General features: G+C 39.7%; 1 protein-coding gene across 1 annotated transcript in view; it reads right to left on the bottom strand.

Annotated features, from left to right (window-relative positions):
• MAPRE2 (microtubule associated protein RP/EB family member 2) overlaps positions 1-13,617 on the bottom strand; it is a 162,935-nt gene that overhangs the window by 134,933 nt on the left and 14,385 nt on the right. Inside the window, exon 2 of the mRNA XM_007455197.1 lies at positions 1,941-2,002. Coding sequence (XP_007455259.1) covers positions 1,941-2,002 — 62 coding nt within the window. The remainder of the gene's footprint in view (positions 1-1,940; positions 2,003-13,617) is intronic.

Below are 13,617 nucleotides of genomic sequence, written 5' to 3'. Positions count from 1 at the left end.
CCCCTGCATCGGCAGGAGGACTCTCAACCACTGCACCACCAGAGAAGCCCCATCATAGGATACTGAATATAGTTTCTCATGCTATATAGTAGGACCTTGTTTATCCATTCTGTATATAATAGCTTACATATGCTAATCCCAACCTCCCACTCCATCCCTCCCCCAACCCCTCCCCTTTGGCAACCACAAGTCTGTTCTCTATATCCATGAGTCTGTTTCTGTTTCATAGATAGGTTCATTTGTGTCATATTTTAGATTCCACATATAAGTGATATCATATGGTATTCATCTTTCTCTTTCTGACTTATTTCACTTAGTATGATAATCTCTAGTTGCATCCATGTTGCTGTAAATGGCATTATTTCATTCTTTTTATGGCTGAGTAGTATTCCATTGTAAATATAATACGAACTACATCTTCTTTATCCATTCATCTGACGATGGACATTTAGGTTGTCTCCGGGTCCTGGCTATTGTGAACAGTGCTGCTATGAACTTAGGGGGTCATGTATCTTTTTGAATTATACTTTTGTCTGGAAATATGCCCAGGAGTGGGACTGCTGGATCATATGGTAATTCTGTTTTTAGTTTTCTGAGGAACCTTCGTACTGTTTTCCATAGTGCAGCCACTTACATTCCCATCAACAGTGTCTGAGGGTTCTGTTCAGGAACTGCTTTTACGTGCACATGGAAAGCTCAGGCGGCTCCTCTTATTGGTTCTTCCTATTTCAATCGCCCTCAGATGCCTTTCTACTTCCTTCCCTCTGTCCCAGCTCTGTCCTAGGGCCAGTTCTGATTGTTGAAGAGGGCAGCTCTTTGGGCACCACTCAGGGTACATACAGCATCTCTACTTTCATTAGAGCAAAAGGGGCAAAGTTTACTCATCCTATTTAAATAAACCTTAATTATTTCAAATCATTACAAATAAGAATTTTGTACCTGTAAATTTCCCTTGGTTTAATATCTAGGCAACTCCTTAAAATTCTACTCTTCTTAAGAATTTTCGGTTTCTCTTCTCAAATGATTCATTTAAAAATGACCATCAATCATAGCATTTATCACAAAGAGACCCCAAGACAAATATGGTATATTACCCATTGATTTGAGCTTTTAAGACTCACCAATACTGTTTGGAGAATTAGTGAAGAATGAAGTTTCTAATTTTATCCTTCCAGAATGATAAACAAAAGAAAACAACATATACCCCACACACACCTACTTTCCCCCTAGTAAAAATTTCGATGCTGTGGGCAAAAAGTAAAACAAAAGATGCTTAGAGCACCCTTAATGAAATCTAGGACTTTACACTTTGTGAGACTATTCTCTGTGTGAACAATAAATAGCTCAAATCTTTGAAACCTCACTGGATGGCTTTCCAAATATTGCCATCTGGTGGAATTTCAGTTAATTGTTCCTTTGTTCTAGTGAGCTCCTGGAATAGTAGATGGAGCACCAGTGGGAAACAACAGAAGGTCAAATGACTGTGTCTCAAACACAAATCCCAAACTGAAAAAGTGAGGCTTTCTGAACTTTCATCTCCTCTAAGACGCCCACCTCTACTGTAAAGTCAACAGAGCAGTTGCCTGGATTTTTAACAAATAATTCCTTCTTCATAATGAGAAATGTCATGAGGTCATCTGACTATATCTTAAAATTCTCTCACTTCACTTCTCACCAATAAGATCTCCAAAGTTAAACTTTAACTGGCTTGAGCATTTTTAGAGGAATTGCGGATAACAGTTAATTAGCCCTTAGTACACACGGGAAATGGAATGTAGTTTGAAAAACAATGTTTTAATGAAGCATGTTTACTCGAATACTCGCTTTAACTGTATAATGGAATTTTGAAAATAAATTTGTTACAAAGGCATTAATAATACGCACTCCAATTTAATCTGTAAATAGGGAGTCATGCAACATAATTTATGTTGAAATCTTACCTTGAGCATCCAGGCTCTCTCCCTGGCTGTCGAGATGAAATGTTCCTCTGAGAAACAGGATACTGGGATCGTAAAAGTGAAAAGAAAAAAAAAGAAAAAAAGCATTTACTGTGCTGAAAACATCAGAGCAAAGGGTTACTTAGTTCATTGGGTGTGGCCAGCAATGGAAGAGAAAATTAAAAAGCACACATCCAAATTCGGTGGACTTTATCATATGAGAGAGTAACTCAGCCAAGCAATAGGGTTGTCAGCTACATTATTATATCAATTCTTGGGTTGATTAATCATAGTTTGAGAGTATTTAGATAATGTCAGTCCTATGAAGAGAATTTTTTTTACCCTCCCTCCCATAGCCTCATGTGATGAGAATCATGTGTTAGCAGATAACCCAAGGAACCAATGCCCCCAGTGAGGTATCAAATGCCAATATCAATTAAAGTATTGACTTCCCCAAACTTGGGTTAATCTGCAGACTTTATGTCTAGTATCAACACAGGCTTATTCTTCTAGTTAAAAGATGTGTTTAGGGACTTCCCTGGTGGCACAGTGGTTAAGACTCCGTGCTCCCAAGGTGGGGCGCCCGGGTTTGATGCCTCGTCAGGGAACTTGATCCCACATGCATGCTGCAACTAAGGAGCCCACTTACCGCAACTAAGACCCGGCGCAACCAAATAAATAAATATTTTTTAAAAGATGTGCTTAATTTTAACAGGACAAGCATTGCCAGAATCAAACTTCAAAATATATACACCATCAAGGAATTATTTACTTTCTTTATATGAATTTGCTATTTATCTTCAAAACATGCTCGGACTAAATGATAAGACAATAAATTGATGAAGGACAGGTCCAATTCCAGAGGTTGAGACATGTACGTGAGCTGTGGGTTTTGAGGGGCCCAGGTTGGGGGTGGGGTGGATGATAACTGGGGAGGCTGCTTGTGGCTCAAGCAGTTGCTCCTAAACAGGACCCGAGATGCAGATGTGTGTGAGCCTTAGTGGTCTTCCCACCACACCCAAGAAACAGACTAGAAATGACCCCTCTCCACCTGCCACCTAAGCCCTCACCCTGCACATTGCTCTTCTGTGTTTTCTGTAAATGGCCATTTCAGAAATGTCTTTGGTGCTTGTTTAGTTTAACATCAATTGTATAAAAATAAAGTATCTGTGGCAGATCCAACACAATGTGATTAATCCCAGACATAGTTCTGGAGATGCCACTGGGAGAAAGATTTTAAGAAAGGGAAGAGGGAGGCATTATATATATATATATATTTTTTTTTTTTTTCTTTTAATAAGAGAAAGAGGAGATGGTGAAGGGAAATAAATGCAAATAACAAAATGTAAGTGCTGAGAGAATAAACAAAGGGGATAGCTGAATTTTCAATGTTATACCATTCAATAAGGGAGTTCAAAAGTAATTCATAGAATTTGGCTTGTATAAAAATCAGAAAATTTAACATGGGTGGTTTCAAGAACTGACCTCAGGTAAGCTGACAATTTTTTCCCTTCAGATAGAACAGGTAGAATTTCTTCACATATTTTACAGAATTTAATTTTATGAGTGTTTCACATTTTTCCCATAATTTAATGAGTTGATAATACCAAAAAGATCAGGTTTAAAAAAATCTGTTCCCATCCATGTCAGTTTCTTTTCCTAAGTCCATCTTTGAGATATTTTAACTGAATCAGAATAAAATTTTCATGTGCCCTCTTTATTTAACTAGTACCAGTAGCTACGTTACTAGGTGAAGTGTTGGCCACCAAGCTAGGAAGCAAGAGTATAAGGTTCCTAGTTTATCTGTAAACCAGATAATTAGCCCTTAGAAAATTCAGGACCAGCTGTATACAACTGGTCTTTTCTGTTCTGACAACAAGAGCCCGTTGCTAACATTCTCAACAGCTGCGATGGATCAGTTTGGAGAAGAATGAGACCATTTATTGAATACCCCTGCACAAGTCATTTGACATATTTTATCTAATTTAATACTCAAAACCATCTTATTACAAATGAAAAAACAGAGGCTCAGAGCAGTGGAGCAGTTTTCCAATATCATGCAGCTCAACTAACAAGTTCTAATTGAGTCTGAAAGACTCTGCTGTTTTGTCCACACAACACCACGTTAAAAGCCAGGCCTTCTGACATTGATCCGAAACACCTGGAGAGCTCTTGGTCTACTCCTGGGATGTGGTAGGTGCTCAATAATGCACGGCCTTGTGAGGGTGGCGGTCTAGGGTCCCCACTGGTGGGGATGGCAGGGAAGGCAAACGGTTTTTTCTGTGCTGCCTGGCATAAGCAGAGCAGTTATTGTCTCTAAGCTTCACACTTTTTAAAAAGATGAACTCAAAATAGGTCACTATGTAAAGGTGAAATGCAGAACTATGAAACTTTTAGAAAAAATTAAAACAGGAGAAAAGCTTTGGGATCTAGGGCCTGACAAAGAGTTTTAAGTTTTTGACAACAAAAAACACAATCCATACAAGGGAAAAATTGATAAATTGGACGTCATCAAAGTTAAGAACTGTTGTCCATCAGGTGTAAATATAAGGTATAATTAGGAGAAAATATTTGCAGACCACATATCTGACAAAGGACAAGTATCTAGAATAAGTTAAGAACCCTCAAAACTCAGCTAAAAAACCAAACAATTAGGGAATGGGCAAAAGACACTGACAGACATTTCACTGAGGAGGATATACAGATAGCAGATGAAATGATATTCAATGTCATTAGCCATTAGGTAAGTGAAAAAAGATAAAACCATAATGAGATATCACTAGACATTTATCAGAAGAGCCAAAATAAGGACTAGTAACAATCTGCAATTCTGATGAGGATGAGAAGAAACTAGACCATTCATATACTGCTTGTGAGAACATAAAATGGTTCAGCTACCCTAGAAAACATTTGACTGTTGTAAAAAACCAAACCAAACCAAACCAAAAATGAAACATGCAACTACCATACAACCCACCAATGATACTCTTGGCATTTTTCCAGAAAAGTTAAAACTTTTCTTTATTAGCAGATTTATTCATAGTAGCCAAAATTGAGACAGCACTGATGTCCTTTCACAGGTTAATGGTTAAACAAACCAGTATATCCATAAAATGGAATGCTACTAATCAATAAAAAAAAGAACTACTGATACCTGCAAAATCCTGGATCAATCTCCAGAGAATTACACTGAGTGAAAAAAGCCAATCCATAGGTTAGATACTGTATGATTCCATTTAGCTAACATTCTTGAAATTAGAAAACTACAGAAAGGGAGCAGACTAGTGGTTGCCAGGGGTTGAGGAGGGAGTGAGGGCCGGAGGGAAGAGGGTGTGATTATAAAAGGGCAACACTAGGTACCTTTGTGGTGACCGAAACATTCTGTACCTTGCACAGGTATCAATGTCAATTACCTGGTTGTGACCCTGTACATAGAGCTTCCAGATGTTACCATCGAGGGGGAAACTGAGCAGAGGGTACAGAGGTCTCTCTGTATTGTTTCTTATAGCTACATGTTAACGTACAACTGTTTCAAATTAAAAAGTTTAACTTAAAAAAAAATCAGGAGATTGGACAGCAACTAGAATTGAGCAAGATACCTCCTTTCTTTTTGTTTTTGTTTTTTTTTTTAACCTTTTCAGAGAAGAACAAAAGCCCCAAGGCAGTGGACCAGTTGGGTCAGGAATTTGTTCCATGTTGCGCAGATCCGAGAAAAATAATCTCTCACCCACAACTTTAGCATTCAGAACTCATGCCAAGCATTCGCTGTCCAGTCTTGCCTGTCTTGGAATTTTCTCTGCTGTTATGCCCTCTTGCTCCTACATTTACCTTCCCAACCTTAAAATTCAAAATACTGACACAAATACACACACCCAAAACCAGAAATGACTTCTAAATGGCAGTGTGATACACTCTGCATTTTGGAAACCATCTCTTATACTTTCGAATTCATGCTTTCCATAAATTTCCAAAATTCCCACATCTTATTGGCACAGGAATAGAATTTCATCCTTTGTGGCTCGTTGATGACAAGGCAGGTGTTCTCTATTCTAACTTGGGCCACACACTAAATAAGGCTCTAACTGTAATCACCCCATGAAGAGGAGCTGGCTGACTTTCCCTTCACCTTAGGAGAGACCCCATTGACTTTTCCCATTTTGAGCACTAGGCAGCCCTCAGAAATGAACAGCCATAAGCCAGCTGCCTTCCCCTGGCCTGTCTGTTGGATTTGTTTTCCTTGAAAAGACCAAATAGCTTTGTTAGGATAGGAGTCATGACATGGTCGGACTCTTTTAACAAAGCACATTTTGTTTTGCCTCAACCTCTGGAAATTTCAAATCTTCTTTCTTTGAACAAACTCAGAATTCTGGCATCCCATGTGTGGGGCACAGCAGAACTTCTGTCCTAGCTCTAAAATTGCCCCCAAAGGCTGCTTCCTTGTCTGGCCATAAAACCGCAGGCACATAACGGATACATCAGAATGAAAACAGAGCTGTAAAAATATTGCCAATCATGCCATACCACTGAAAGGAAGAGTTCTTTTTTTCAATGCTGTGTATCTAGCCAATGAGACGTCTGCTCAATGCAAGGTTAAAGCATTCTCCTTGCAAAGAGCCAGGAATTACAGCCTCCCGCCAGCTGCTCCTAGCTTTTTGGAGAAGAGAACGTTCCTGGGATCTGAACCTAGATTTTCCTACCAGGAGCTGACTCAGCTATCTTTGGATCTTCAGAATGAGCTGTATCTTGAAGTCCAAACTCCCCGTAGCAGCTTGGAGATCACTCCAGTTGTAGATCACAGTCTTTAGTGTGGGAGGTCCACAGCTTTCTAGGAATAAAGCAGCTTGTAAGCAGCTTGTGAGCAGAAGGTCACAGAGGATGACTCCTTAGACAGATTCTACTTGCTGTCAGCCTTCCAGAGTGCCCTCCACCAACCACTGCCTCAATTAGGGGTCTCCAGCTGGGCTCAGGGCCTTCCCAGAGGCACCGGAGGGACGCCAAGAGCCTGCCCAGTTCAACTCCCTCAGGGGACCAGAGGCATGACTGCCGGGAAGCAAAGAGCTGAGCACACAACAGGGAAACCAAACCCAAAGGAGGTTATCTGGCAAGAAAATGTCAAACTGCACCGAATCTTGGGTATTGGATACGGTACAACGCATTCCTTGACTTAAGAAAGGCAGACTACAAATGACCCATATTGTATATAAAAGGGCTTTTGAAAAACTGTAGCTGGCCGATAAAGGGATTTTGTTGGGATATATTAAGAATGGTAATGATGTTATAAACTTCTTATGGTCGTGTGATTTGGGCTTCTATAAAAATAAAAGAGAATCCCAAGAGACTATTTTATAATTAAATAAAAATTCAGCTCTTTTCATACAAACTGGGCCTAACCCGCTCTTCTAGAATACTCCTTGATCCATCTGCTACTACCTATAGAAGTAGACAGATTGACCTTTCTATTCTAGAATAGTCATAGTGTTAATGTATAACAGAAATTTTTAAAAATGACGAGACAAACTACATGAGAAATACCACATTCACTGTACTTCTGTGAAATATTTTTGATAACTATTTTTCACTTATCCTTTTATCCACTTTAAATCAGATACCCTTGAAAGTAGAGTAGTTGGAATAGAAGAACGGCTCCTTTGCTCATAAGTATGAATGATAATGAAATGTAACAGAATGTTCATGAAGCAGGAAAGCAGCACAGAGAATGGTATCAGATTCACTTAGAGTCCAGGGTTCGAGTTTATTGCTCAGATCATGCTGAAAACTGGAACCCTGCTTTACACGTGTCCTGTCTGTAGTTTGTTATTCCTTTGACCACCCAAAGAAGGAACGCAGTAACATGTTAAAAGTGTAAAAAGGGTAATATGAAATCTAAATAAGACCGGCAATGGCAAGAGCGTTGCTAAGATCTCCCTCAAAAGATGGATAATCATTGTCTAAATTGTGTGGAAATCTTTTCAAACTCTAACATTTTCAGCAGAGTCTGTTAGAAGTCTTGGTAAGTGGACAGAACTTGTTAAAATGTGCAGGAATTTTTGCACAGCCTTTGCCCATGAGTTTTCTGTTTGAGCCATGTGGTCCCTAGAATGCTGATCTGGCAACAACTAACACTGCTCATGGGATCCCAGCTGTGGGATTTGGTTTACAGAGGAGTCCACTTACGAACAGTTTGGGGGCTGTCTTAGTAACTAGATTCCTTGATGGAGAAATTCATGCTGAATTCCACTCACCTGGGAAATAACCTAGTGACGTTCTAGAGCAGAAGCTAATTTTCTTCATAATTGTTTTTTTCCCTAACCAATCTATTATGGACAATAAATCCAGGTAAAATATCCAACCTGAAAATATAGTTGGACTATTTGCAGATGATGATACTATACACAGAGAATCCGAAAGATGTTACCAGAAAACTACTAGAGCTAATGAATGAATTTGGTAAAGTAGCAGGATACAAAATTAATGCACAGAAATCTCTTGCATTCCTATACACCAATGATGAAAAATCTGAAAGAGAAAGTAAGGAAACACTTCCATTTACCATTGCAACAAAAAGAATAAAATACCTAGGAATAAGCCTACCTAAGGAGACAAAAGAACTGTATGCAGAAAACTATAAGACACTGATGAAAGAAATTAAAGACGATACAAACAGACGGAGAGATATACCATGTTCTTGGATTGGAAGAATCAACATTGTGAAAATGACCATATTGCCCAAAGCAATTTACAGATTCAATGCAATCCCTATCAAACTACCACTGGCATTTTTCACAGAACTAGAACAAAAAAACTTCACAATTTGTATGGAAACACAAAAGACCCCGAATAGTGAAAGCAATCTTGAGAAAGAAAAATGGAGCTGAAGGAATCAGGCTCCCTGACTTCAGACCATACTACAAAGCTACAGTAATCAAGACAGTGTGGTACTGGCACAAAAACAGAAAGATAGATCAATGGAACAGGATAGAAAGCCCAGAGATAAATCCACGCACATATGGTCACCTTATCTTTGATAAAGGAGGCAAGAATATACAATGGAGAAAAGACAGTCTCTTCAATAAGTGGTGCTGGGAAAAGTGGACACCTACACGTAAAAGAATGAAGTTAGAATACTCTCTAACACTGTATACAAAAAGAAACTCAAAATGAGTTAAAGATCTAAATGTAAGGCCAGACACTATAAAACTCTTAGAGGAAAACAGAGGCAGAACACTCTATGACATAAATCACAGTAAGATCCTTTTTGACCCACCTCCTAGGAAAATGGAAATAAAAACAAAAAATAAACAAATGGGACCTAATGAAACTTAAAAGCTTTTACACAGCAAAGGAAACTATAAACAAGATGAAAAGACAACCCTCAGAATGGGAGAAAATATTTGCAAATGAAGCAACTGACAAAGGACTAAACTCCAAAATATATAAACAGCTAAAGCAGCTCAATATTAATAAAAACAAACAACCCAATCCAAAAATGGGCAGAAGACCTAAATAGACATTTCTCCAAAGAAGATATACAGATTGCCAACAAACACATGAAAAGATGCTTAACATCACTAATCATTAGAGAAATGCAAATCAAAAGTACAATGAGGTATCACCTCACACTGGTCAGGATGGCCATCATCAAAAAATCTACAAACAATAAATGCTGGAGAGGGTGTGGAGAAAAAGGGAACCCTCTTGCACTGTTGGTGGGAATGTAAACTGATACAGCCACTATGGAGAAAAGTATGGAGGTTCCTCAAAAAACTAAAAATAGAACTACCATATGACCCAGCAACCCCACTACTGGGCATATACCCTGAGAAAACCATAATTCAAAAAGAGTCATGCACCACAGTGTTCAGTGCAGCTCTATTTACAATAGCCAAGACATGGAAGCAACCTAAGTGTCCATCGACAGACGAATGGGTAAAGATGTGGCACATATATACAACGGAATATTACTCAGCCATAAAAAGAAACATAATTGGGTTATTTGTAATGAGATGGATGGACCTAGAGTCTGTCATACAGAGTGAAGTAAGTCAGAAAGAGAAAAACAAATACCATATTCTAACATATATATATGGAATCTAAAAGAAAAAAAAAAGGTTATGAAGAACCTAGGGGCAAGACAGGAATAAAGACGCAGATGTAGAGAATGGACTTGAGGACACAGGGGGGCGTGGGTGGAGGGTAAGCTGGGATGAAGTGACAGAGTGGCATGGACATATATACACTACCAAATGTAAAATAGCTAGTGGGAAGCAGCCGCATAGCACAGGGAGATCAGCTTTGTGCTGTGTGACCATCTAGAGGGGTGGGATAGAGAGGGTGGGAGGGAGACGCAAGAGGGAGGGGATATGGGGATATATGTATACATATAGCTGATTCACTTTGTTATACAGCAGAAATTAACACAACATTGTTAAGCAATTATACTCCAATAAAGATGTTAAAAAGAATAAAGGGGAATAATAATAATAAAAATATATATATAGTCAGTTCCAGGAAAATACAATATGGTTCCAGGACCGTCCATGGATACCAAAATCCACAGATGCTCAAGTCCCTTATACAAAATGGTGCAGTTGGCCTTCTGTACCTGCAGGTTCTGCATCCATGGATTCAATCAACCGTGTATTGAATTTGATCCAGAGGGCTGACTATTCCTTAAAGCCTTTTCTTTTCTTTTCATCGTTATACATGTCTATAGCTCTTAATTTTGCAAGATTCTTTCACATATACGAGGGGGCTCCAACCCCCGGGCCGCAGACTGCTACCAGTGTGCAGCCTGCTAGGAACCGGGCGGTACAGCAGCAGGTGAGCTGCGGGTGAGCACGTGAAGCTTCATCTGCCGCTCCCCATGGCTCACATTACTGCCTGAACCAAGCACCCCTGCCCCGTGGAAAAACTGTCTTCCACGAAACCGGTCCCTAGTGCCAAAAAGGTTGGGGACCACTGACATATACCATCTCACCTAGATCTTGAAATCATAATTCTTCTACTGCTAGCTGCTTTTCTCTCCTTTGTATCTTTCCTTAGGAACTCTCATCTGGTACTAAGTTGCAGAGCCAAACTTCTAATTCAGAGTTTTTTCATTATTGTCTCCCTCCCTCACCACCTGTCCACAGGGAGATTTTAAAGATTTTTTTCTGTGCCATACTACCCCCTACCCTAAAGAAATTAAATACAAAGGAATAGGATTTTGTTAGGGTTGCGTTTTGGAGGGCCACAGTCCATTCTAATACCCAATTGTCATCCCGTTGACATTGCATGCTCTGATTCAACTGAGCAAACATCCATTATGGAGCATCTCCTAAGTGCCAGGGCTGTGCTGAGAGGTAGGGATTCTTTGTCAGTTACAAAACCTTTTTTTGCATAAGCCGAGAAAAGAAAAAGAGGACCACTGATCCCATTCTTCAGATGAAGAAACTGAGGCTCAGCGAGCTTGTGTGTTGTAGGAGATCACACAGCTAGTAAAGGACAGAGCTGGGATCCAAACTCTGGTCTGGTTCCAAATAGCATGCTTTCCTACAAATCCATTCTGACCCATTCTACCTTTTCCTTCTCTTACGTGAGGCTTCCTTTGCATATTGTTTTAAAATTCAATTTCACATATTTGAAGCAACAGGGCACCAAGTATTGACCATCTTTAAGTTTTCTTCTTTCCACATGAAGTTCCGATTCATTCATTTGTTCAACATTTATTGAGCACATAACAACAGCTACTACTTACACACAGCAAGTGTGCATCAGGTGCTGGGCTACGTATGTCACATGCCTCAGCTCATTTACTCCCAATAACCCTATGAGGGGTGCTATTTTTATTCCTATCTTATAGGTACATGAACTGAGGTTTGTGGCGGGGCTGGGATTCAAACTCAGATTTGTGGATTTCAGAGCTGGAGCTCTTGAGTGCCACCTCTACACCTATTTTATCCCAGGCATTATGCAAGGTGCTGAGGCTCTAATACACAGTGCAGCCCCCAAGGCACTTACAGACACAATAATTATATCGTGGGGTTGTGAATGCAATGATTGACAGGGCGAATGGAACAAAGGGGAAAAACATATGACTGCTGTCCTCTTGGATATTATGTAGAGTTTGAGTTTTTCAAGAGTCACCTGGAAATCCTGTTAAAGATCCGATTATGTTTTGATAGATCTTGGGTAAGGTCTGAGGCTACCTTTCTAAAAACTTCTAGATGATTCTGCTGCTGCTGATCTGGGGACCACACTTTGAGTTGCAAGGCAGGTGGTCTCTCCACCTCTGAGCTCTTTTCACAATCTGCTGGGTGGTAATCTAACCTGTGCTTAGTCAGATGGGCCACTCAGTCTATTTCAACTGGGATCATCTGAACAACTTACAGCTCAGACCCTGTTATCCAGGACAGATCAAAGCAAAATTAAGGAGGTAAATTCCATCCTTGGGGTACCCCATCATTTTCCTCTTGCTTCTCCTTTCTCTTCACATCCCTCATCTCCCAGTGGTCATGTGCACATCCAGAGTTTTAGGTCCTTAGAGAAAGCCCTCTCCTTTCCAAGATGATACATACTTAATTGAATAACGAATCTGTGTAAATGGGTTAGCGTGTGATAATAACAAACATTTGTTATTTCTTCTCTGCTGATCTGAATGGCTGGTTCTGAATCTTGTTACATGAGCAGCCTCAATGAAGCCACTGTTATTTTTCTCTTGTGTAGACCATTGATTCAGATGAAGCCACCACACATACATCCACTGTGCTGAAGAGTCAGGATGATGCTCGGATGACCTGCCAAACACTGGCAAAAGTATACAAGGAGCTAAAAACTTAACTTTGCAAATACTAAAGATCTCCACAACACTACAGTGTACTTGGACCATCATTCTGCCTCAAAGTGTCAGGTTCAAAGTGATTTTTTAAAAAAAACGTCTTTATTGGAGTATAACTGCTTTACAGTGTTGTGTTACAAAGTGACTTTTGAGATTGCCAGCACTCTCTAACAACACTCCTGGACGAATCAGGACCTTGCTAGCTGCACTTGCGTTTTCAAACTGAGGATAAAGAAGTGACCATCAAGGCCTGAGTATGGGGAGACTTCACTTGTGGTCAACTGTGTACTAAAAATGGATTTGTCAACCAATTTTTTTGAAACCCCATGCATCTTTCCATGGGAAATACAAAAAGGCTAGAGGTTAAGATGTTATAATTCAATACCTTTATGGGTTAAAGGGACCACTGAGGGCCACTCAGAGAATCCAACTATCATTTGTAAATCTACCTGGTAGAAGGAACATCGGACCTGGGATAACATTCCCTGAGGTTGAGGTTTTCCCAATTGTGTGGCTTTGGGCATGCCATTTAAACTCTGGGCCCTAATTTTTGTGGTTTTCTGTAAAGCGCAGCTACTGAGAGTGTTGCTGCTATGCGTAAAAATTCTTTAGCAACTGTAAATTTCTAGGTAAATGGAAAATACTTATGTTTATCATTATTACTGTTAAATAACTGAATTTGAACACATATCCCTCATCAACTGGGTCTGAGTATTAATTAGATTGTCAGGAAATATCAAAATAATATCGACTCTAGGGAAACCCAATAGCTTAAACAGAATGGGAGAGAAAGCCTGAATGAAAGAGATCTTGTAGACGTGGCCTCGATGAAAGGGACCCGAAGGAATCCTTTCAGCAGGACCC

Source organism: Lipotes vexillifer, unplaced genomic scaffold, assembly GCF_000442215.2.
Source record: "Lipotes vexillifer unplaced genomic scaffold, Lipotes_vexillifer_v1.1 scaffold90, whole genome shotgun sequence".
NCBI classification, from domain to species: domain Eukaryota; kingdom Metazoa; phylum Chordata; class Mammalia; order Artiodactyla; family Lipotidae; genus Lipotes; species Lipotes vexillifer.
The sequence above is the reverse complement of the archived record's forward strand: the minus strand, read 5'-3'. Positions and strand labels throughout refer to the sequence as shown.